Source organism: Aythya marila (assembly GCF_965140915.1).
Source record: "Aythya marila genome assembly, chromosome: 1".
NCBI classification, from domain to species: Eukaryota; Metazoa; Chordata; class Aves; order Anseriformes; family Anatidae; genus Aythya; species Aythya marila.
This window is the reverse complement of record NC_139042.1, coordinates 206,060,787-206,085,809: the sequence shown is the minus strand read 5'-3', so window position 1 is coordinate 206,085,809 and position 25,023 is coordinate 206,060,787. Positions and strand designations below refer to the sequence as shown.

General features: G+C 51.1%; 2 protein-coding genes across 2 annotated transcripts; both read left to right on the top strand.

Moving 5' to 3' along the window:
• The first annotated feature begins 4,309 nt into the window (after positions 1–4,309).
• Positions 4,310–12,793, top strand: LOC309891146 (carboxypeptidase A2-like). The gene is made up of 11 exons (XM_082784503.1): positions 4,310–4,398; positions 6,082–6,163; positions 7,049–7,183; positions 7,945–8,043; positions 8,716–8,817; positions 9,321–9,422; positions 10,162–10,272; positions 10,633–10,723; positions 11,046–11,245; positions 12,200–12,284; positions 12,529–12,793. Exons 1-11 carry the CDS (start codon positions 4,334–4,336, stop codon positions 12,714–12,716), a joined length of 1,260 nt encoding a protein of 419 aa, XP_082640629.1. The 5' UTR covers positions 4,310–4,333; the 3' UTR covers positions 12,717–12,793.
• A 1,790-nt stretch (positions 12,794–14,583) lies between these two features.
• Positions 14,584–24,336, top strand: LOC309874241 (uncharacterized protein; the record flags this gene model as incomplete). The annotated part of the gene is made up of 23 exons (XM_082752260.1): positions 14,584–14,736; positions 15,447–15,528; positions 15,832–15,966; positions 17,067–17,165; positions 17,678–17,779; positions 18,005–18,106; positions 18,487–18,597; positions 18,700–18,790; positions 18,899–19,098; positions 19,382–19,466; positions 19,558–19,742; positions 20,314–20,436; positions 20,485–20,675; positions 20,982–21,063; positions 21,319–21,453; positions 21,537–21,641; positions 21,800–21,901; positions 21,983–22,084; positions 22,224–22,334; positions 22,518–22,608; positions 22,962–23,161; positions 23,941–24,025; positions 24,149–24,336. The coding sequence occupies exons 1-23, from the start codon at positions 14,594–14,596 to the stop codon at positions 24,334–24,336; spliced, it is 2,850 nt and encodes a 949-aa protein (XP_082608386.1). The 5' UTR covers positions 14,584–14,593.
• Positions 24,337–25,023: the final 687 nt, after the last annotated feature.

The window sequence follows — 25,023 nt, the reverse complement described above, 5'->3', positions numbered from 1 at the left end:
CCCTTCCCATCCTCTTGTTATTGCTAGTTACAATTCATGCGTGTGCTTGGTGTCCTAAAATGCAAAGCCACAACAGGATCCGATGCAGTATGTGGTGCTGTCTGACTCAGACACACGAAATCTGGGGAACCCTGCAAAGCTGAAGGCCTTGATTTCCTGATTTGAAGAAATTTAAGTTGGAAATAAGTAGCTTCACTGCAATCAGTGTTACTACATTGGCGTATAGCTGCAAATTTTCCAGAGAGATCAAAATGAATGTTCTGGTCCTAAAATGATGCCAGTGATGTCTACAAATGGTGAGCCACATACTTAAATCCCGACTCATTCCTTATCCAGGGCATTGCTAAGGTGCCTTGTGGATTAGGAATGCCTAAATAATCTACTTAACAGAAATAATAGTTCTCCTAGCAGTAATCCCAAGTGAATTGCATTATAACCAATTGCATGGGATTAACTTTGACCATCCAGGAGCTGCGTTGCAGATGGAGCCCTCTGCCGCGCTGGTGTTGCAGGTCAAACTCGAGGTGGTGAAAAAAATAAAGATGTTTATATGTAATGTGTGCTGGATTTCCAAGGACTGCGGCCTTGTTGGGAGACTCAGCAGAAAGGCCAAGGACATGAGGGCTCCCCTCCTGGCAGCATTTTCCTCTGGCCCATGCTGTGGCACAACAGCAGGGCAGCAGGGCAGGATCTGGCACCGCTCCCTGTGCTGTAGCTGTGCAAACACCACTCGGTCTCATGTCCCAGGGCCGTGGCAACTGCCATTCTCACAAGCTTGCACACCCCGTGAGAATTAGCATTATGTATTTTCCCCTTAGATATTAAGGAAGCGATGTTTAGACTTTGTTGTGAGTAACAAAATCTGTACTGCATGCTATTTTCCTACAGCAGATCCTCCAGAAAGCTCAAGATAAATGGTTATGTTCTGACAAAAGGCAGACTAATTCTAAAGGTAAAGATAAGTTTTGTAAATTTGTGTCTAGAGTTCAAAAAAATTTATAGAAAATGCCCCGGGACCCTGTGAGAGGGCAGGAGGTGATGCAGGAGGTATGTGGAGAAGGCAGAGGGGACATGTTGGGAACTAGGAGCACAAGGAGAGCTCACTCCAGTGCTGGTCATCTCCCCTTCCCAGTCCCCCTCCTCGCTGAATTGCCAAACTCTTGTTTTGAGGCACAGAAGAGGACGGGTGACAGGCATGGACAGCGTCACAAGGCATGGACTCAGGCTCAGACATACCCTGAGAGCACAGCGAGGACAGAAGCTGCCTCTTCCTTCCCACAGTGCTGGCATCTTGGACCACTATGCTGGCATCTTGGTTGCAAAAACCTTTTCCAGACAGGGAAGAGAGCCCAATCTTTACAAAAAGGAGCGGCTCCACCTAAGCGTGATGTCTTTGGAGGCCCTTCTGCTTGGCAGGAGGGGTTATGCCCATTCCGGTCCTGCATCAAAGACAGCACAGACAAACTTTGTAAGGCAACTGGAAGGAAGCAAACCTTGGTTGGATGAGATACGTTCAACCTTTCGGTTATTAACGTGTTACCGTGGTGTTTGTGATTCACCGCCTGAGACCGCATCCTCTTGGGGCCTGCGCTCAGACGTCCCACCCTGCCGGGTGAATGCGCCAGGGCCCAGACCGGCCTCGTGTGGGGCCCCCACCCACGCACCCTCCGCCCATTGACCCGGGAGCTGCATTTAAGCTGAGGCCATTCAATTTGGGCCCTGTTTCAGCTCTGCTGGTGGTGCACGGTGTCCTTGGGTTTGTGCTTCGTGACATCCCGGCCCAGCTTTGGACCTGCCTTGCAGCTGCGGATTTATCTGGGATCTGGAGCGTGGCTGTCCCCGGTCAGTGTCTCCAGACCTGTTTTGCTCCTCATATTTGGGTCCTGTGGGGCCACGCAGCTTGCGGTGAGCTCTCTACCCTTGCCTGCCTTGCTGTCATCTCAGGCTTCTGGCTCACTCTTGTGGTACACCCCTGCTCCTGCTGCTCCCTAATTTCCTCAGGTGTTTTGAAACCTGAGCGGAGCACTGCGAGGCTGCCTTTCAGCCTGCGCAGGATTTTGCCCACAGGACTTCTCGTGTGGTTCAAGGCTTATCTCCAAACCCTGCAGGACCGCATGGCTGCAGTGGGAGGACACAGCGCCGCAGGCTTTCACAGCACCATATCCCTTGACTCCTTCAGTAGGAGTTAGGAAAGGGTGCAAAGATTTGGGCTTAAAAACAGCTCTTTAAATGCAGTGGGTGGAGGCCTTAGATGAGGCTGGTGATGGCGCTTGGAGCTTGTTGGTGTACACTGGGCCCTGACATAATGTTTGGCGGGATCTCTTGGCAGCGTGTAGCTCCATGCAGGATATAGCATGAATAATGAAGCAAGCTGTAATTTTGCCCTAAATTAAGTCCCTCCTTCCTGTTTTCAACGAGCGAATCTGCAGGAGATGGTGTGGACCGTCTATCAGTTCTTTAAGACATTTTGACGGCCATCAGCTACAGTTTGAATTTGTCTCTCACCAGAATTATCGCAGCGCTAGAAGCAGGAAATTCTCATGGTGGACCCTTAGGATCCTAACGTGACTTTTAGGAGAAGCTCGCATTACCTGATTTACTTTGAGGGGAGCAGAGATACCTGCTTATTTCCCAAGGACGGGGTTAGGTTAAACCTCAAGGACCTGAGGACTCGCAGGAACACACCTCTCCTCCACAGTGTGCCCCCAAGATATGGCCACTGTGGGATGAGTAATTCCCATCTGTCAAAACAGGCAGAATCCCTGCCAGAAGCTCAATTTCTTCCCAAAAACACGGGGCCTGCCCTTAGCAGAGACTTAACCTGGAATCGGCTGCCGAGGAGCCCCTGCCCCAGCTCCAGAGGGGCAGGGTGGGAGTGGAAGCCGGGGGAAGCTCCCTCAGGGAGGTGTTGATAAATAATTTAAGGAGAATATTATGTGGGTGAGGTCTGCAGCAACACCTCCCGCTGAGGATTGCCAGACGTTTCCTTCCCTCAGCCCTTCACCTAGATTTTCGGAGTGGAAGGTGTGGCTCCTGGGAGGGGAGGCCCGAGGCTGATTACGGAGGAGCTGAACTGTCTCCGTTCTCTCCCATATTAGCTCCCGGGATCTCTATCCATATTGCAGCAGGCTCAATGCCTGGCTCTTCCTCAGTCACATTTGTAATGGGACAAAGGAAAAGTGCATCCAACAGCCCTACGGCTCGACCTGTCATTCTGGGACGACCGCAGCTGGGTGTTCCTGTGACCAAAGGCAAGAGAAGAAGCTCTCGAAGCTCACCGTTACTCCTTTAGTGTGGAAAGCGACAACTCAGATACCTGGGCACCTGTGTGGAAGGGAAATGAGATGAAGGCCTTCCCCCATAACGTGAGGCATAGGCAGCATCCAACACGAGAGCAAAGGGACACGCAGAGCTATCGGATCAGGAAACAGCACTGCAGGTGTTGCAGAGCTGTGTGGACCCAGCAGTGGCTATTCCAGGACTTCTTTAAACCCATGTCACCTTCTTCTGAGAAGAATTCTTCCTTGGAAGAAGTGTCTAGCAAGGTTGTCCAAGGTTGAGCTGCTGTGTTCCTGTTCACCCGTGGCTTTGCTTCTGCTCCTGTTGTACAATTAATTGTCTTCACGTGAAGCTTGCTGCATCTTTAATTTGCTTGAAGCACTGGCAAGGCTGGCTGGATCTGAATGAAACCACCCAAGCTGAGGACTGGGGGATACTAATAATTTCAATAAAGATATATTTAAACCACCTGGAGTACACCTAGAAATGTGTAACTTATACATAAGAGAAAATTTATAGCATTGTCTGGGCCCAGTCTATCAGAGACAACTTGTTGTATAGCAAGCAGAATCTGGAGCTCATCCTTCAAAATAATTGCTCAATTTGTGTATTTTTGCTTGAGTGAGAGCTTTCTGCTAGCTGACTTTTTGGATCAAGGAGTAGGCTACTAGAAACCTATTACAGGAGGAAAAAAACACGAGCAAGAATCTAATGGTAGAGCTCCATCCCAGTGAGAGCTGGGGTAACATTCAGTTTGACTCCATTGCCCTCTACCTAGCAGAAAAATGTTTACCAGGTCACTGAAATGTTTTGTGGGCAAAGCTTTGAAAACAATTCTTGTTACAGGTTTTAATGGAAATTCAGGAATTTCCAGGTAAGTGGAAAATATTTTTGGAGGTGAAATCGGCCTCCAAGCTGCTGGTTACCTTGAAATGCTGATACATGTGAGAATGTAGTCACATGGAATTCAGATGTGTTTTGTCTGAAGAAGGGATTCTTAACAAGTCCTCTATAAATTCACCTTTGCCAGATTGAGTCGCTCTTCATATCAAACATGAAGCTGATTTTGATCTTCAGTGCCCTCTTTGGGGCTGCCTTATGCCTGGAAACTTTTGTTGGGTGAGTCATGCTTTTGTGTACGACCTTTCACTTCGAGACCTTCAAGACTGCATTTTCCAGTAGTTCTTTTCCATTACCTTAACTTTAAAAAATCTGCTTGGGGCACATTCTTTGCTTTTTGTGACTGCCTTCTCTCATGGCTTTGGTTCTCCAGTGCTTGAAGGAATCTTTAGTTTCATCTGGGATGTCCAAAGAGAAGGGTGTAGCTGCAGACTTGAGCTCCTGTATTCACCCAAGGCTTTGTTTCAGCTTAGGTGCTAGGTAGGGAGTGGTCTCAAGCCTCGATCAGGAGCTTAACACACTGCGAAGCTTGAGAGCTTGACAGATCTGGTCCAGCACAGACCACAGCCAGAAAATCAGAACCTGCCTTCAGATCTGACAGGTCAATGGCTTCCCATTGTGTTTTCGAAGATTCGTATTTCTCTTTAAATGTTTAATCCTCTTCAGAGCCTTTCTAATTGACCTGGCTCTGTATTTCCAGCCATTACATCCTAAAGGTTTACGTGTATGTTTCATAGCAAAACAATCTCCTTCTGGGGTATTTCCTCACAGCCTTACTGACCATGGAAGAACCTTAATAGAAAATAATAAAAAACCCTAACGAACACTAGATTCCAGTGAGCAAACAGTATATTAAAATGTAAGGATTAAGAATAAGTAAAACAGTGTACTTAATTTACTAAAATTCTGGCATTTGATAAGACCAGAATAAACTATTTTTAGTCTTTTAATCTGGTCTCTGGCATATTGTAGACTGGGTTCTCATGGATTAATTCCTCAATCACCTTCAGTAGCTGTGGTTAATGAATCTCATCTCCTCTTCAGAGAAGAATCCAATCCAAAATAAAGCTTACGATTGTGGAAAATCCAATAATAAGTTAACGTGGTAAAGTACCTTCAATGTTGGTTTAAGTTGGGCCAACAAAATAATTTTACACCTCGGCTGGCCAGACCAAGGAACCTGGTATCAAAGAACATTTCTCAGCAGCTGAGGCCACACTAGTAAATAACTGAGCTCTGATGTTAAGTCCCTTGTTTACCGTGCCTGTAGATGTAATTTCCAGTTCTGCAATTATTTTGTTGATTTGCTCCATTTTTCAGTACTGCTTGCACTGGATGCCAACAGAGCAGCTGAGCCAGGTTGGGAGATGGGACTCTGTGGATGTCGGTCTGCCTCCCTCAGTGGCCAAAGGCAGATGCCTGGGGAAGAAGAGAGTGCAAGCAATCACATCCCCATATGCCACTTGCAAATCCAGCATTTACACTGCTCGTGTTGTTTGTAGATCCTTTTGCTATTTCATGAAAGCATTGGTTGGAAGGGACCTCCAGAGGTCTTAAGTCCCCTTTTCTGCTCAGAGCAGGGTGTGAAGATGTTGCCCCTTGATACCATCATTTCATTGTTCACAAACTCCTTGACTAAGAACAATAGATGCAGTGTTAATCCTTGTAACCAATTAAAAACTCATTCACTTGATGTCTTGTTTATGATGAAATCTTAAAGATTGCCATTTAACTAGTTACTAATCTAGTGCACGAATACCAGGCTGGCTCTGCAGGTTGTTGATTAAATTCTTGGGTAGCACAAAGTCAACTGCATTAAAGGAGTCCATATCAGCTGATATCATGCAAGTAACTACTCACCAAATTCATAATCTCAATAGCCAGCTAGCTCTTTTATTGCAGGCACCAGGTGCTCCGAATCAAGATCAAAAATGAGGAACAAGTCAGGACGTTACAGTTTTTGGAAACGCTGGAACACCTGAAGGTACGTTATTATCACAGTGGCATTAACATTTCAGACTAGGGTAGGACTTATCCTGGTAGGACTTTGAATTTGGAAGGATCATACCGTAATATAGCAGCTGCCGTGGATAGACATGCTCAATATTTGGTTTTTGATCTACAAGTTAATTTTCTTCCCACTGGGTTGACAGTCGTATTTGAGTTGCTCTGCTCTTAATCTTAGGATCAAAAACGTTGTTGTTAAAATGGGAATGCTAATACTTTTGTACCTGTCTCCCAGAACAATGGGAAGAATTTTAATAAATTAGTCTCACCTCTATTGAAAGAGGAAAACATGCTAGAAAGTTCTATGTTATTACTGTTGTTATTGTCATTGGTGACAATTTTTATTATCATTTTTTATTATCATTTTAAAAAATACTGTTAAAATAATGTTAAATTTTTTATTATCATTTTTAAAAATACTGTTTTGAATGGTATAGAAACTAAAATTTAGAAAAGCTCTACCAAAGGAGAAGTAAAAGCAATGGGGTTTATATTATCATATAATGTAATATGGAGCTTTTCTTGAAACTACTACATGTTGAAAGAAGAATAGTAAAATAACCACTATAGAAGACTGAAATTTTCTCTTGTATACATTACCGGAGCTCTGAAGTCAGTGAAAGTGCTGAATTTAACCTCCTGCTGGATCCTTATTTTTTTTGTGTGTGAGAATTTGTCATGTTACCTGATACAGGGTTGAGGTGAGGGAGCTACAGGATGGAATGTGCTGTATGATTGATGGGGAACAACACTGCAGAATTTGTTCAATTTGGAAGAAATTGATGTTTCTATAGCTTTAGGAAAGCTTGTTTGCAAAGCACGCTTTCCCCCAAACCAAATCCATTTTCCTTTTTCTTTTCAGCTTGATTTCTGGATAAATCCCTCCACCTTCTCCCGCCCTGTGGATGTGCGAGTCCCTGCTAACAGCCTCCAAGCAGTCAAAGTCTTCCTGGAGTCCCACAGGATTGAGTACTCAATCCTGATCAAAGACCTGCAGGTAGGTGATGCCACTGGCCCATGATTAACTTTTAAATACTGTGGAAAGAAATAATGGTTCACAGTCCAGCCTCCTTCATTAATTCAAGTATTCTTCTATAGTCTGCCTTCTGTGAGGTCCTCCCCTTATTTTTATAGACTTTATAGTCCTCCTCGTATTTTTATAGACTATATTTTCTATGTTTTTTATAGATTGTCACTAATTTTCCAAAGGCAAGCTCATTGCTGCACTGAGAAACTGTGGAGATCACTTTGCAGATGCTATCTGAACCCATGTTCGGACCTGAAACCACAATTCCATGCGGTCTTTTGGCCCCAAAAGTTTGGGAATCCCTACTCTAAGATACTTGTAACTCAGTAAACTGTTACGAGTGGCTCTGCATCATAAGTCATGAGAACTGTACACCACCATATGAGAGAAAAATTGCCCCTGTGGGCCCTCATCCAACATTTCTTCTTAAGCCGTAATCCCACGAGAGCATCTAAAATAGCAGAAACACTGCCCCTTTTTCCAGCTTTCCAGTGCTATTCTTGTCCACCATAATGTGTAAAAAACTTCATGCTGACCATTTAAACAGCAGTATTCTTGCCACTTCACTCCAGATAAATTCTCCAGAAGCATGTTTGCTCCACAGCTGTGCGAAGTTTGGGACCGTGGCTGGAGCCAGTATGCAGAGCCACCGTTTCATTATCTTATAAACAATTGGTCAGGAGCTTATAAGTGAAGCACGCTTTCCTCAAAATTTGAATTATTTCTTTCAGGCCGTTCTCGACAGAGAAAAGCAAGAAATGGTCGCCAGTCAACAGATGGAGCGCAGCAGCAACACTTTCAACTATGGAATTTACCATTCTTTAAGCTCTGTGAGTTCCTTAGAATTAGCTTTTGGGGAAAAGGATTCTTTTTTTCTGGCTTTTTTTCATGTCATCTTCAATCATAGAGTCATAGGATGGCTTGGGTTGGAAGGGATCTTAAAGATCATCTAGTTCCAACCTCCCTGCCATGGGCAGGGACTCCTCTCATTAGACCAGGTTGCTAAAACCCCGCTCCAACCTGGCCTTAAACACTTCTTCTGGTAAAAGTTTTGTTTTTAAATATATTAATTTCATGGTCAGAGTGTTGGAACAGGCAAGTGCTGATCATACTTTTTGATGAACTCCCACAAAGTTCTCTCAAAACCCTTCAGTTCTGGCCCTCAAAAGAAATTGGGAAATAAACGAATTTAGGAAAATACAGGAAGCCAATAGCCATCAAGCAAAGTGGAGGAAAAAGTATTTGTTTTACCAGAAGTTCTTAGAGAGGGTTTCGAACTTATTCCTGAGATAAATGAATCTTGATATGGCAGTGTTTTCCTCTGCATCTGTGACATTAGGAACAGCACCAACTGCACTGACGTAAGGTGAGGTGGGGCTTTGGTGAGGCCACGGTAATGAAGACAAAGGGAGATAAAAATGGATTTCAACAGATCCTATGGTTGGTCTGGGCAGCACTGTATACAAATGGAACGTAAATATTATCGTGGCTTTTCATTCCAGATTTATGAGGAACTGGATAATCTCGCATCTGAGTACAGCAACGTCGTCAGTAAGCTCCAGATTGGGCAATCCTATGAAAAGCGGCCTTTGTATGTGCTCAAGGTATGGTCACACAGCAGATCTTGGACTCTGAGTGTACACATGTGTATGGATATACTGCACATGCATCATAGATACAGCACGACTCAGTCCAAAGCATCCTTGCTTTAAGCTGGCAGGCAGCTCAGCACCACGCAGCCATTCGCTTACCCTCCCCCAGTGGGATGGGGGAGAGAATTCAGGAAAAAAAAATAATAAAAGCTCATGGGTTGAGATAAAGACAGTTTAATAGGACAGAAAAGGAAGGAAAATAATAATGATAATGATAATAATAATCATAGAATGTACAAAGCAAGTGATGCACAATGCTCACAACTCACTGTCTATATGGGATGTTTTGTGTTATCAGCATTATTCTCATCCTAAATCCAAAGCACAGCACCCTACCAGCTACTAGAGGAAAATTAACTCCATCCCAAGTGAAACCAGGACACCCTGTCTATATGGGATGTTTTTGACTAAGAGGGGTCAGTGAGGGTTTTAGAGCTTTTTCTTTTGTTTTTCAGTTCAGCACTGGAGGAAGCAACCGTCCTGCAATCTGGATCGATGCTGGCATCCATTCCCGAGAGTGGGTTACCCAAGCGAGCGCGATGTGGATTGCTAAAAAGGTCACTTTGGCAGCACCTGATTTTCTTTTGCCTTGGGAATGCCTCCCGTTAAAAACATACTGCACCTGCACGTGTTCAGCCTGCTCTGAGAACTCTCCATCACCCCTCTTAAAACACAGTTGACTCCAGACGCAGTATAGCAACTATTTAGACAAAGAATTGAAAAAAAATTGAAAAGAATTGAAATTAAAAAAAAAAGGTAGACAAAACATCCAGGTGAAACTGTTGAGGATTCCAGGGCTGATAGCTCTGGGAATGACCAAGGACTTGGAGAAGGTCAGTGTGCTATTTCAGTCTGCACATGCAGAGGAGCACTGTGTGGTTGGCTGCTTTCCACAAAGGTGCCAAACATTCCAGTTCTTGCTAACTGAGCATTTATTTCTGTTGAAAATGACCTAGCCACCAGGGGAGAGCAGCACAGCTGTACGTTCCCAACCTGGCTAATCTGCCTCAGTCCCAGTGCTTGTGTTGCCTTGGCCCGTGTTCAGAGACAGGCAGAGGACAATGTTGTCGCCCTCTTCCATTAAATTCCTATCTTTGGAACAAAATAGTGAAATAGATTCATTGCTCTTTCCAATCTCCAAGTCTAATGAGGAACAGTTATTGCCAGTAGATAATTAGTGTGTCTTGTTTGCCTGCTCTGAAAGCCAGCTTTGCCTCTGCACGTAGTTTTTAGAGCACAAATGAGTGGGAAAGAAATATGCTGATAATCAAGGTGTGCCTTATTGCCTCTGCATAGCTTGCTTCTGACTACGGGAACGATCCATCCATCACCTCTCTGCTGGACAAAATGGACGTTTTCCTGCTGCCAGTTACAAACCCTGATGGCTACGAGTTCACTCACACCACAGTGAGTAAACACATTGCGCCTCTAAGCCGGTTGAGAAAGCTGTCATGCTCTCCCAAGCCAACGACTGCGAGAGAAATAGGCTCTGAAAGTCCTTTTGCTGATGTTGTAATATATAAAAGATGTTGTAATATATAAAACTCTGTTATAAAAGAGTTGGGAAGCCAAAGATACCAATTACTCTTCTAACCCATCTTTCTCCAGTCCTTCAGTTGTGTCCATTGACCCATTTTGGCAGTCAGCCCATCAGAAATGTTCTTAGGCTTGTGCCTAGGATCAATTTTCACTGAACAGCAATTATTTCTGGGTAACAGCATTAATGTAAGGACCGAGATTTGCTCCATAGTGTGTGTTTTTTTTCAGAATCGCATGTGGCGGAAGACCCGCTCCAAGCATGCAGGCAGTCTGTGTATCGGAGTTGATCCAAACAGGAACTGGGATGCAGGTTTTGGAGGTAAGAATAAAGTTTCTGGATTCTGGCTGGAAGAAGAAAGTTCCTTCCCTGCTCCTGGATCCCAGCAATATCCTTAACACAAGGGATTCAGAAAGAAAATGGTCAAATAGAATGGTTGCTGTCTTTTGTGAAGATACCTTTTGATTAATTGTCAACGAGCAAAAGATGAAGGAATCTGTATCTTCCAGAATTTGTGTCCCTTGAATATTCATGCTCTCTTGTTGCTGTTCTAGCATTTATCACACTTTGTGTTGGTCTGCTTTGACCTTCCATGAACACCACTCCTTACAGATCTGTCTTTGTTCCCCCTTTGTACCAACAGGTCCTGGAGCCAGCAGCAATCCCTGTTCCGACTCTTACCGTGGTCCCAGTGCCAACTCAGAGGTGGAAGTTAAATCTGTTGTAGATTTTATTAAGAACCATGGAAACGTCGTGGCCTTCCTCACCCTGCACAGTTACTCGCAGCTCCTGATGTACCCCTATGGTTATAAATGCACGCAGCCAGCAGACTACGCTGAGCTGGTGAGACACAATGACTTGTTTTTAGCTTCCTCTGCTCTGTCCAGCTGGCTTTCCATACTAAACAAGGGGTTAAACTCTGCCATCCAAGACAGTAACCACTCATGAGAGCAAGCAAAGACCTCGTGCAGTACAATGCCTTTAAAAGAGAAGTCTTGGTCGCACACAAACGTGTGCCATCCCCACCCGTTCTTGGCATTCTTGGATCATGCAGAAATCCTTCTTTCTGCTTTAACGACAGCATCACGTCTTTAATAATATCTTTGAGGGAATACAATTTCACTCTCTTAATTTAATTTACGACCTCGGAGGTCTCTGGTCTGACCCTCTGCTCAGAGCAGGCAGGCTTTGGTGTCAGAACCAGTTTCGAGATCAGATCAGGCTGCCTAGGGCTTCGCCCAGCTGAGCTTTGACTGCTTGCAAGGACAGATTCCACAGCTTCTTGGAGCCTGTTCCAAATTTTTCCCATTGTCACGGGGATTTTCTTTTTCCCTAATACCTAAATGCCATTTCCCTTGTGGCAGTTTGGTGTTGCCCCTTGTCCTTTTGCTCTAAACCTCCAAGATAAAGCCTGGCTCTATTTCCTCTACAACTACCCCTGCAGTGAGCACAAAGCTGGCACTGGAAGGTCTCCGACTGCCTTGGCATTTTCTGGTGTATTTTGAACCTTCTCTTGACAAGGGCAGTAGGTGAGATGAAACACCGGATGATCAGATGTGGAACCTGCTGTGATTTAATTCACCCCAAAATACTGGGAAAGCTGTGAGTGCTGTCGCTGGTGTGAGTAATTAAGGAATTGATTGATTTGGCATAACTTGGTTTTATGGGGAGTGAAAGCAGGCTGTAAAAGAGTTTGGAGGTTTCCCTGAGCAAGCTTCAGGTTGGTGAAACCTTAACATTTAGTCTGGCTGCAAGTGTGGCTGCTTTGTGACTTGTCCCTTCTCCTCGCCTCTGCAGGATGCCCTGGGGAAAGCTGCTGCCAATGCCATCCAGTCCCTCCACGGCACCACCTTTACAGTGGGGAGCATTTGCACTACTATCTGTGAGTATTTTTGCTGTTCTGAGCCTCTCCGGGCTGTCCCAGGGCAGCAGCCTCTGGACATCCCCCTCAAGGTCTCTCCCTCTTGGGAGGAGGGATGCTTCTGTAGGGTGACCCCATCAGACTTTGGAGCTGAGTGTTCGCAGGACAACCTAATCCTTGCCCTCACAAATATAACAAGGATGGCAGCAGAGCTCAGATCAATCCTCCATTCACCCTCTGTGCCTTTTCTCCTTTTCTTTTTCAGACCAAGCCAGTGGAGGCAGCATAGACTGGAGCTACGATTATGGCATTAAATACTCCTTCGCTTTTGAGCTGCGAGACACCGGGCGCTACGGCTTCCTCCTGCCGGCCAGCCAAATTATCCCCACGGCGGAGGAGACGTGGCTGGGCCTGAAAACGATCATCGAGCACGTGCGAGACAACGCACACTAAAAGCAGGGGTGGGAGTCGGCTGTTTGGAGCAGCAAGCTCAGAAATGCTCTGAATAAAAACCCGTGTGCATTCCTCCAGGCGCTTCGTGTTTGTCTTGTGCATGGCAGACCCTTACAACGTGTCACAGGTTTTAGGATTGGGTCAAAAAACGCACTTGGAAAGGAGACGTCCATCCCCTGGCCAGTGACTGCAGCAAACTATCCTGCCTCGTGCCCCTTTGGGTGCCCTCTGCACTTAGTCAATGGAAAATGTTGCTTGCAGCAGGCCACAACAACCCTTGGCAGCGTTTTGTACCCCGGCAAACCTCCTCGGCCATGCTGTAGCCCCCTTCTCACAGCCAGCCCTGGCACCAGCACCGAAAACACCTCCCAAAGGTGATGGTGCAGGCTCTAAAATGTTTCAGAAACTTGTGGCTGTCCCTTGAGAGCAGCGTGAGCTCTTCAGAGCTGCCAAAGATAAACTACACCCTGCAGAATTTGTTCTGTCCCCGTTCTCCCTCCCCGGTGGGCACGGTCAGCGGGAGGACCAGGGCAGGAGGACACCTGCTCTCAACCTACAGGGCCAGTCCTCTGTCCTCTGAGCGCCTGCCTCCCTCGTTTCCCTGCTCAGCCTGCTCATTTCGTGGGGATTAAGGGCACACAACCCTGCATGGGAGCCACGAGAGGACCGGAGATTAGCAATCCCTGCTCGGGGTGCAGCAGGTACCGAGTCTAACAGGTTTATCTCAACATCTCCTAATCCCCCAGCAGCTGGCGAGTTACTCACCGCTCCGGGAGCCGTGGCAGGAGAGCAAACACACGGGTAAAACATTCGTGCAGCCTTTTTGGCAGGGAGAGGGAGGCGGAGGTGCAGCTGAGACCTCGGGCAGCACCACGTGGGCCCGTCTTCGGGTTCGACGTGGCCCTTTGGGAACGCCAAGCTGGGCACGGGGCAGCCAGCACTCCTTGCACCCGGTTTCCCCACTGACCTCACCCTGCCAAAAGGCAGCTGATGAGAAAGGTAAAACCCGCTGGCGGGCAGGACTCGGGGCACAAAGCTCCGGGATCTGGCCGATCTGCTGCTGCTGCTGGAGCTGGGCCCCTGCGTTGGGTGCTGGGGGAGGTTGGAGAGCTGCAAAAAGTTGCAAAACCCCATCCCAGCACCCGTGTCTCGAGGCCACCCGGCTCCTCGTCTCGTAAACGGGTGGCCTGATGGCAGCGGCATCCAGTTTGGGGATCCTCGGGACCAACAAGACCCAGAGCAAGGCCGGCGGAGGCCTAACAGCGACCCTCCCGCCCCCCGTGAGGAGATTATTGGGAACATGGAACCGGGATTTCCACCACAACGTGGCGGTGAGGCAATGGCATCAGCTCCAACAGGAGAAAAAGCTTTTCCACCAGGACAGTGCAGCAGTGCCCAGAGGGGCTGTGTGGTGTCCACCCTTGGAGGGCTTCAAGACCCAACGTGGAAGGAGCTGGGCTGACCCCAAGATGAGTTTCCGTGGGCCAGGAGGTCGCTTATGGACCTCAGACCTCCTCAGATCCTGTCCCACCTCGCCTAAATGAAGACCTCAGTGCTGGGACCTCCTCACCAACGCCATCTCCAGTGCGTGTAGGGTTTTCCTGGCCAGAAACCCCACGGTTGTGCATTAAGGAACCCTAAAGGACCCCTGAGCTTGGCACCTTCCCTTTTTACACCCAAATGGGGTGCACAGGTCCTCTCTAGACACCGACGCCAGCACCTGAGCCCCGAGGAAGATGTTATCAGCTCCTCCCCAGCTTGGCTGCTCTTTTGTTGACTCCTCCAAATAAAGCAAATGTGTGGGCTCACGGAAGCCGTCCTTGGCTTATTTGTTCATGGCTACCGGCCCCGCAGAGGTGGCCTTGGTGGGGAGGTCCATGAATGTCCCTGGGGGACTATATAGGGCCCTGTCAATGCCCTTTGGGGCTGAGGCTCGTCCGTATCCACTCACCATGAAGGTCCTCCTGGTCTTCTTCGCCGCCCTCGTGGTGGGCGCCCTCGGCGAGCAGCTTTTTGTGGGGTGAGTCCTGCCGAAAGCAGGGATGGGGGGGACGGATCCTGCTTGCCTGCGCCCTCCTGCATGAGAAAAAATAAAAAATAAAAGCCCCGTTAGGTATTTCTTTCGCTGATGGAAGCTGTGAGTGCTCCCCAGGGGAGGAATCTTGCACCTTGGGGTATTCCAGGGAAGCTCAGGGGAGCTGAGCCTCAGCAGAGCGAGCTCGTTGCCTGTGGGATCCGTTCGTTTTTTAAGCACAAAGCTTTGCTAGCAGACTTTGTTTCATTACAGGGCTCCTGAAACACCTCCCCAGAAGTTATAAATCCCCACTGCCAAGGCGGCTGCTCTGTCGTTTGCAGAAATAACCTCCTCTCCTGCTGACGCGGAGCCTGTCTTAGATATTTCCGTGACTTTAGCCCCTCTCGTGACCAAAGGAAGGCTTGAGACCACCTCGGGCTCTCCAACGCTTCCTTTTTTTCCCGTGCCAGCCGTTCTGAACGTGCATTTCCCCCTCTCCACCCCAAACCTCTAATAACCAACACGATTTCTGCTGCTGCAGACCCATTAGAGCCACCTCGAGCTTCCACCCAGCCCATGCTTGGGGCCACGTTGGTGGCTCGGGGCTGGGCTCTGCTGCTCACACCGCTCTCCTTCACGTCCCCCCATGCTCTTTCGTGTCCCCCTGTGCTTCTCCATGTCCCCTCGTACCTGCTGATGGCTCTGGCTCCCCGCAGGGACCAAGTTCTCCGCATTACGGCCAGCAACGAGAAGCAAATTGCCCTGCTCAGGGCGCTGGGCGAGCGGGAGGACCTGCAGGTGAGCCACGCCAGTGCCCCACGAGCCAGCCCCGAGCTGTAGTATCGGGGTTTTGGGTTGGTTTCTTCGTTTTTGGTTGAGTTATGAACTGCCCGTGCGCCCGCTGCGTTTGCCGTGGTCGCTCTGGGGGAGTGAATCCTGGCAGAAAATTGGGATGGGGAGCAGGATCTGCACCCCCAGCCTGATTCCTGGAGTTACCTTTCTGGAATTAAAGGTCCCCAAGCCCTCCTGATCCCAAAACCTGCCCAAAGACCTTCCCAGACCCTTCAGGGCAGCAGCAATGCCTCTTCTTGTCCCCATCAGCTTGATTTCTGGCGCGACCCCACCAAGCCCGGGCACCCGTCCGACCTGCGCGTGCCCTTCCCCAGCCTGCAAGCAGTCAAAATTTTCCTGGAGTCCCATGGAATTTCCTACAGCATCATGATCAAGGACGTGCAGGTGAGGGCAGGGTTGCAAAACTCACCAGTGGGGTGGAGATGATGGGGCTTGGGAAGGAAGAAATGGGCTCTGTGGGGCTGGGTTTGCTGCTTCTCCCTATAAACAGCCCCTGTAAAAAATAAAAACAGGGCTTCCCCAGACCTTCAGAAGCCTCTTTTTTTCCCAGCAAACCATGTTCACCTTGTTATAAATGGCTCAGTCTTCAAAATAGGATTATAATCAAAGTTTAGCTTTCGGGATCCAATCCCTCCTACTGGAGCATGCGCATCAGTCTCCGGTGGTCCCCCCGGGGGTCTCTGGGGGTCTTTCATGCTGAAGGCTCGTGGTCTTCCTCTCAGGCTTTTTTTTTCTTGTCCTTCCCCTTTGTACTCCTTGGCATCATGTCAAGAGCTTACACAGCGTCCCCTGCAAGTTTTGTCTCCTAGCAGTCCTTCAGCTTCTTTTTTCTTCTCCTTAAATCTCCTGGCCACCTGGCCAGATATCAGGGGCTCGCGTAGTGTCCCATAACAGTCACTCGTTGTTAGCAGTTGTTCTGAAACCCCCAGACATCAGAGACTTCAAAGAAAGAACATACAAACACAAATAGCTCTCTTATTGGCACCTCACGAGTAGTTAAAACATTCCTCACAGGCCATTCCCAGGGACAGTCACACCTCTGGCAGTGCTAAATCAACCGCAAAGAAGACAAAAAAAGGCTGTAACTGTTAGAAATAAGAGTTTGGAATAACGAAAGCAAATAGGCTCATGGATGGGAGGAATATTTCTGAAGATTTGATAATTTGACTAGAATGAGGGGGAGACTGAGACACTAGGGAGGAAAGGGAAGAAACCAAAATCAAGGTACAAGAACGATAAACATTAACCCTTCTGTTTTTCTTAGACTTGTGGTTATCCAAGGGTATGTAAGACAGAAGGTCACATTCATCATACCATGCGGCCCTAGCACTGGTCCATATGGACACGAATCAGATGAATATATATAACAACCTGCCCTCCCATTCCCTTTTCTTGATGATAGAAGACAAATTGCACGCACAAAATGCTCTGAGCCAACCCCCAGCTCCTCCCAGCCCCCTTTATGGCTTTATTTCCCATAACAGCAACTGCTGGACGAGGAAAAGAAAATCATGCTGCTGTCCAAGGAGCGGGAGAGAAGCACCAGCACCTTCGATTTCGCTTCCTACCACACTCTGGACGAGGTACTTTGCTCTGAAGAGAGTTCCCTTCACCTCCCCGGGGCCGTGCCGTGGTTGTGTGTACGGGGTGACATCGGTGGTGGTGGCAGCGACACCCTTGGGACCCTTCTGCCCTCCTTGGGGGGAGAGTTTTGTAGAGCCAGGAGAGCAGGAATCCCTCTTCATGTATGAATGTACGGCTTGGGCTCTCCCAGCACCTCCCCGCCTTGCTGGGAGATGTCTTCAGCTTCATTTTGGGGTCAAACCCTGTCCTCGGAGCCTGGTGGGTTGTTGGTGGAGGCTGTGATGATGTTGGGGGATCTCGGAGATTTTTTCCCTACTGTTCATCTGGTAGTCCACCAACCTCCCTGCTCGCACAAAGGGTTTATATCCAGTCCTGAGCACTTGGGTCTTCTCCAGGGAAGCACCAGATCTTCTCCAGGGGAGCTTTTCATGTTGTATCTGGTGCCAGACACCCTAAAAACCGAAAAGAAAAACCCGGGTGAGTGGCATGACCCAGCAACTCCTCCTTCCAGATCTACAACTGGCTGGACACTCTGGTGGCCAATCACCCCGGCCTCGTTAGCAAGATCCAGATCGGGGAGAGCTACGAGAAGAGACCCCTGTACGTGCTGAAGGTGGGTTTGGGGCCAACCTCACCTCATCCTCGTCCTTCCTGGGTGTCCCCAAGCACCCACCCTGAGCCCTGGCACGGTGGCGGGGGGGTGTCCTCCTTGGAGAGCTTCAAGAGCCACCTGGAAATGGTGCTGGGCACCCTGCTGGTGGCTTCCAGAGGTGGCCCCAACCTCTGCCAGCCTGAAACCGTGGGGATTTTGGGGTCAAATCCTGCTTTCTCCGCACAGTTCAGCACCGGGGGGTCGAACCGGCCGGCCATCTGGCTGGACACCGGCATCCACTCACGCGAGTGGGTCACCCAGGCCACCGGCGTGTGGACGGCCAACAAGGTAACCCCACGATGGGGACGTCGACGTCTAGGTTTGGGATTTCCATGGGTTCAGACCAGCTGCAGGTTGGGGGGTGGCTGTGAAGGGAGGGGAACAACCTGAAGGTCTCCGGGATGGGACAGGAGATGTTGGAGATGGTGTCCCCCATCCCTGAGCCCACATGTGGTGAAGATTTGGGTGAAGGAAGAGCAGAAATTGCAAACCAAAGCCACCTCCTGGGTGCTGTGGTTGGACCCGATGGGGAAAAAAAACCTACAGCAACTCCACTTCCCCCTCTTCCTACCTGAGCCCTCTTTTAACACCTTCCACGGTGCTGCTCGGTCGCATCCCTCATCCCTGGGGGGTCCCGAGGCAGCTCCTGCTCCTTCTTCCCCTTGCAGCTCGCCGAGGAGTACGGCCGGGATCCCTCCATCACCGCCATCCTGGACAGCATGGACATCTTCTTCGAGATCGTCACCAACCCCGACGGCTACGCCTTCACCCACAGCTCCGTGAGTGTGGGGACACCGTGAGCTGGGGACTTGTCCCTTGTCACCTGGGCTGGCAGCAGGGCAGGGATTCACCTCCCTGCGGTCTCATCCGTCTGCTCCTAGAACCGCCTGTGGCGAAAGACGAGGTCCATCAACGCCGGCTCCTCCTGCATCGGCGTGGACCCCAACCGAAACTGGGACGCGGGCTTCGGAGGTGAGGCACGGGAGGTGTGCGGAGAGCCCCCACACATCCAAACGTTGGCTCCTCCTGCCAGAAGGGAGGAATCCAGGGGTAAAAAAAAAACCTTTCACGTTGCCCCAGGCTCCGGCTCCAGCGGCAGCCCCTGCTCTGAGACCTACCGCGGCCCCTACGCCCACTCGGAGAGCGAAGTGAAATCCATCGTGGACTTCATCCTCGGCCACGGCAACGTGAAAGCCCTCATCTCCATCCACAGCTACTCCCAGATGCTGATGTTCCCCTACGGCTACAAGAGCGAGCCTGCGCCTGACTTCCAGGAACTGGTGAGATGGCCCCAAAACGTCGGGGCCGCGAGCACCCCGGGACCCCTGCGGAGATCTCATTAGGCGCAACCTGCACTTTGAAGCCTGTCTCAATTCTTATCTCGTGGGGATTGCAAGATGTGCCTCCTGTCTCCTGAAAATTAAGGGTGTTTTGAGGAAAAACAAGAGCAGAAGGGGTGTGGAAGGATGTGGGGAATGTGCCCCGGGGTCTCTGCTACCCCGAGGAGATGGAAATGAGGTCTGTGTCCCACAGCTCTCAGTGCTTTGGGGTTTTCTGTTGCAGAACGAGCTGGCCAAAAAGGCAGTGAACGACTTGGCCGAGGTGTACGGGACGAAATACACCTACGGCAGCATCATAGACACCATCTGTGAGTCCCCCCCTCAAATAAAATCATCTCCGTCCTCCCCCCGGCGCTGCCACCGCTCACCGGGGCCGTGTTTCACCTCCTCTCCCCGCAGACGTGGCATCCGGCACCACCGTGGACTGGGCCTACGACAACGGGGTGAAATATTCCTACACCTTCGAGCTGAGGGACACGGGGCGCTACGGTTTCCTCCTGCCCAGCTCCCAGATCATCCCCACCGCCACCGAGACGTGGCCGGCGCTGCTGGACATCATGCTCCACGTCCAGCAGCACCCGTACTGAGCCCGCGGGGATCGGCCAGGGAGGGGAACCCCGACCCCATCGGTCTGACCCCGCCGCTCGTCTCAATAAACGACCCCACAGACAATCCCACAGCCTTTTGTTATTTATTTTTTTCATGGTGGATTTCAATTAAAGGGGAAAAAAAAAGGTTAAATAAAGGATTCTGAGCCCTGAGGGGGTTTTATTCTCCCTGTGCCACCAGCAGCCCCACCATGTCCCCGTCCTTTGGGACCAATGACCCCAAAGGGTGCGGGAGATTATGTGCGGCTGTGCTCAGACCTGTGGCTTTTGGGGCAGCACCGCCCCCAAAATCCCTCCCCTTTTCTTGGGGCTGGCACCCTCGGAGACAAGTGGGGACACTTCTGGGTGCCAAGTGCTTCCAGGCATTTCCTCTATTATTTTTTCCCAGCTGGAAAAACCGCCACCCTCCCTAATCTCCGTCCCACACCAACTTTTAATCCAATCCCCCCCAAAAAGCAAACACAGCCTCTCCTGAGACCCCAGGCTCGTGAGAAAACCCACACCCTGCGCCTTTCTCTGCCCGGTTTCTCCCTTTTTCTCCCCGTAGCACCGAGCCACGGCCGGCCCCGTGGGCAGTGGGATTTGGGATCTGGCGTCACCTCCCCACGTCCTGCCCCGCCACCGGCTGAGTCACCGACGGCCCCGGCCGGTTTCCAGCTCCTCGGGACGGGTTTGCACCCGGGGCCAGCAGGTCCACGGTGTCCAACCTTGACCGGTGCCAGCAGGAAGCTTTCCCAGGGCCCTGGGAATTGGGGCAGCTGGTGGGGGGCCGGGCTGGGGACTGCCAGGATTTAAGATGCCCCGAGGTGCCGTGGGGATGTGGGGTGAGCTCTTTCGGCTGGAAATGAAGGTCCTCCTGCTGCTGGCTGCCCTGGTGGCGGTGGCTGCTGCCACCGAGGATTTTGTTGGGTAGGGAGGGGGTTTGGACGGTGGGGGTGGCCGGGATGGGGGCACGTCTGGATTGGGGATGGGGGCCGGGATGGGGACAGTGGCTGGTTCAGCCCCAATGGGACACAGGCACTGGGGGAATGGGGATGGGATGGGATGGGATGGGATGGGATGGGATGGGATGGGATGGGATGGGATGGGATGGGATGGGATGGGATGGGATGGGATGGGATGGGATGGGATGGGATGGATGGGGAGGGGGCTATTGTGGACCCCTGGGTGCTGGATCTTCACCCCGTGCCCCTCCAGCACCCTCTGACCCCACAGGCACCAGGTGCTGCGCATCGTCCCCAGCAGCGATGAGGAGCTGAGGAGGGTGCAGGAGCTGCAGGACCTGGAGGAGCTGCAGGTATTGGGTGCTGCAGGGTGGGGTGGGGGAGTTTTCACCCCCCCCTTACCTTTGTCCCTTGCTTTGCACCCACAGGACAGAGCAGGGATGGCTGTGGGTTAGAGGTGATGTCTCCTTGGGGTGCCCGTGCCCTATTTTGGGGTGCTGTTGGGGACAGGAGAGGGGTTAAACCTCTCAGGGTAGAGGCTTGGGGAAGGGGCGATGCTGTCCCATGGGTGGACACCCCCCTCCCATTTCCTTTTCTCCCCCTCCCAGCTGGATTTCTGGCTGTCCCCCCGCGGCACCGGGGACCCCGTCGATGTCCGCGTGCCCTTCCGCAGCCTGCAGCCCCTCAAAGCCCACCTGGAGGCCAACGGCGTCCCCTACTCCATCATGATCGAGGACGTGCAGGTCAGCAGCAGTGGTGGCAGCGGGGGGCGAGGGTCTCGGCGTGGCGGGGGACGAGGTCTCAGCCTGCCCCGTGTCCCCCCCAGGCGCTGGTGGACCACGAGCAGATGCAGATGCTTCGCCACCGCCGCCGGCTCCAGCCGCTCTCCACCGACGCCTTCGACTACAGCAGCTACCACAACCTGGACGAGGTGACGTCCTGCGGGTGGGAAAGCACAAGTTTTGGGGCATTTTTTGGGGAAAAATAATAATAATAATAATAATAATGTGCTGGAATTGCTTTCGCCAAGGGGCTTGCTCCAGCTGCAGGGGTCGTTCATTGCCCTCCCAATCCCTCTCCCACCCCCAGATCTACGCCTTCATGGACCTGCTGGTGGCTGAAAACCCCAACCTGGTCAGCAAGCTCGAGATCGGCCGGTCGACAGAAAACCGCCCCCTCTACGTGCTCAAGGTAAGGCAGGAGGGGTTTGTGGGGTGAGCAGATCCCAGGACCGCGGGTGGTTCCCCCATGGCCCCATTTCTTCTCTTGCAGTTCAGCAAAGGGGGCACGAACCGCCCGGCCATCTGGATCGACACCGGCATCCATTCCCGCGAGTGGGTGACACAAGCCAGTGGTGTCTGGTTTGCCAAGAAGGTACAGGCACCTCCTGGCCACGTCTCATGCCCCCAAAGGGCCACAAAGTCCCCCCTTTCCCCCTCTCCTCGGCTACGGTGTGGCCATCCCCATGGAGGTGATGGTGAGCCCACAATCCCCAAACTGCCACCCTCTGTAGATTGTCCAAGATCAGGAGAAAGATGAAGGTCTGGCCTCCATCCTGGACCAGATGGACATCTTCCTGGAGATTGTCACCAACCCTGACGGCTTTGTCTTCACCCACACCACGGTACGGCTGGGGATGGGGGCACTGCACAAGCTCCAGGCCTCCTTGTCCACGTTTCCATGGGGTGGGAAGGGGACAGCTGTGACCTGTTAGTCCCCCCCCCCCGGGACACTGTTTTGGCTTTTCTGCCCAAGGTTGGCGGAGCCCCAGCCCCGGGCACGGGCTGAGGTGGCTCTGTCCTTCCAGAACCGCATGTGGCGCAAGACCAGGTCCAAGAGATCAGGCTCCTTGTGCATCGGCGTGGACCCCAACCGCAACTGGGACGCAGGTTTTGGAGGTCAGAGCAATCCCGTTCACCCCACAGAGGGGTGGTTGCACCCTCCAGGACATTTCTGACTCGGAGAGATTCTCTGATGTCCCTAGGGAAGGGCTGGGCTTTGCTCTCCTTGGCCAAGACGTGGGTTTGGGCTCTCCCAAGGCTTTGGTGTCCCCTAGTGACCAGTAGGGAAGGAACCACAAAACGGGAACCGTCGTACAAATGTCTAGGTGGAGCCCTAGGAGCGTTCCTCTCTGGCCACCAAGCAGCCAAGGGGTGGGAGAAGCTCTTGGGGTTGTAAATGGGAAGGGTCCTTTGCTCTTTTGGCTCTCCAAGCCATCCACCCTGCATTTTCACCGTCCTCTCCTCCACAGGGTCTGGGTCCAGCAGCAACCCCTGCTCGGAGACATACCGCGGGCCCTACGCCGACTCAGAGCCCGAGGTGCAGGCCATCGTCAACTTCGTGAAGAACCACGGGAACATCAAGGCTTTCATCTCCATCCACAGCTACTCCCAGCTCCTGCTCTACCCCTACGGCTACACCACCACCCCCGTGCCTGACGCGGAGGAACTGGTAGGGGCTGCTGTGGAGGTTTGAGGGGGGCCTGGGCACCCTGAGGCTGCTCTCCTCCAAGGGGGCAGCCTCCATCATGCACTGAGTGGACATTGGCAAGCCAGGAAGAAGCCCTGGCTCCTCTGCCAGCCCCCAGGCTGAGGCAATTCACAGAATCAGAGAATATCCTGAGTTGGAAGGGACCCACAAGGATCATCAGGTCCAGCTACTGGTTCCACACAGGTCTACCCCAAAATTCAGCCCATAGGACTGAGAGCACAGTCCAAACGCTTCTTAAACTCTGACAGGCTTGGTGCTGTGACTACATCCCTGGGGAGCCTGTTCCAGTGTGTGACAACCCTCTCAGTGAAGAACCTCTTCCTGATATCCAGCCTGAACCTCCCCTGTCACAGCTTGACACCATTCCCTCAAATCTTATTGTTGGTCACTAAAAGGAAATCGTCTCCTTTTCCTCCACACCCCCTCGTGAGGAAGCTGCAGGCCGCCATGAGGCCTCCCCTCAGCCTCCTCTTCTCCAGGCTGAACAGGCCCAGTGCCCTCAGCCGCTCCTCATCCATCTTCCCTTCACCATCTTAGCAGCCCCATTAGCCCCGTTTTAGCAGACTTTGTGAAAAGAAATTGATTCGGGAGTTTGGAAAAGCTCAAAGGCCGTTTCCTAAAGAAACTCCACCTTCCTGGCATTGCTTTTACCCACGGCATTAGTATAAAACCTCTTTCTGCATCCTGCCCCAAGCCTTCCCCACCTCATCTTTCTCCTTTCTGTGTCCTCCCCACCCCAGCACCAGGTGGCCGAGGAGGCTGTCGCCGCTTTGTCTTCTCTGTACGGCACCAAGTACACGTACGGCAGCATCATCCGCACCATCTGTAAGTAACAGGGCTGCCCTGCTCCCACATAAACCAAAACCCCCTTTCCCAGGACGAGGGGGGACATCTCCCCACGCGACCCTACAAGGCGGAGTGACCCTTTTTGCTGTTTCTTCCCCCAAGATCAAGCGAGCGGAGGAACCATCGACTGGACGTACAATCAGGGCATCAAGTACTCCTTCACCTTCGAGCTGCGGGACACGGGGCGCTACGGGTTCCTGCTGCCCGCCAGCCAGATCGTGCCGACCGCCCAGGAGACGTGGCTGGCGCTGAAGGTCATCATGCGCCACACACTCGAACACCCCTACTGAGGGGAGCTGAGCAGTGGCTGACTCAGTTGGGGAGAAGAATGCAATAAATTGCTGGAAAGAAGGAGATAAACGTCTCTTATTGTGGGTTCCTTTCTTCCAATTGTGTCAAAAAGTTTTTTTTTCAGTGTTTTGGGGGGTAAAATGTTCTTTCTGAGTGACTCAGTGTTCCTGGGGGTGGTCAACGTTTTGGCCCAGCAGCCCCACAGGGGTTTTAAGGACATAAAAGCAGTGGGACATGAAAGGAAAGTGCTTGTTTTCCCTCTGCTGGAGCAGTGGATGGAGTAGGGAGAGGCTTAGCTGGACACTGGGCAAGCAGAGACCTCAGATACCTCAGCCGTGCACCGTCCCCAGGGGTCGAGGTGGCTCTGGGATGTTTTCAGGGTAGGTTAGCAAGATTTATTTTGCGTTTCTGGTGTTGAACACCAACTTGTAGCACTGTTAGAACAGAATCTCTTCACCTGCTGCAATCCCTGGGCAAGGGGAGCCCAGCGCTGAGGACCCTCAGTTTCTGTAGGTACTGCTCCAAGCTTTGTTAGCTGCCATAATTCAAACTGAAAAGAGGAACTCAACCATACATCATCATTTATTTTGTATTAAACATTTAAAACCCCTCAGGCTATACACAGCCTGACTGTACCCATCCCCTCCAAGCAATGCCAAATCAAAAGTCCAAAATACACAAATCCA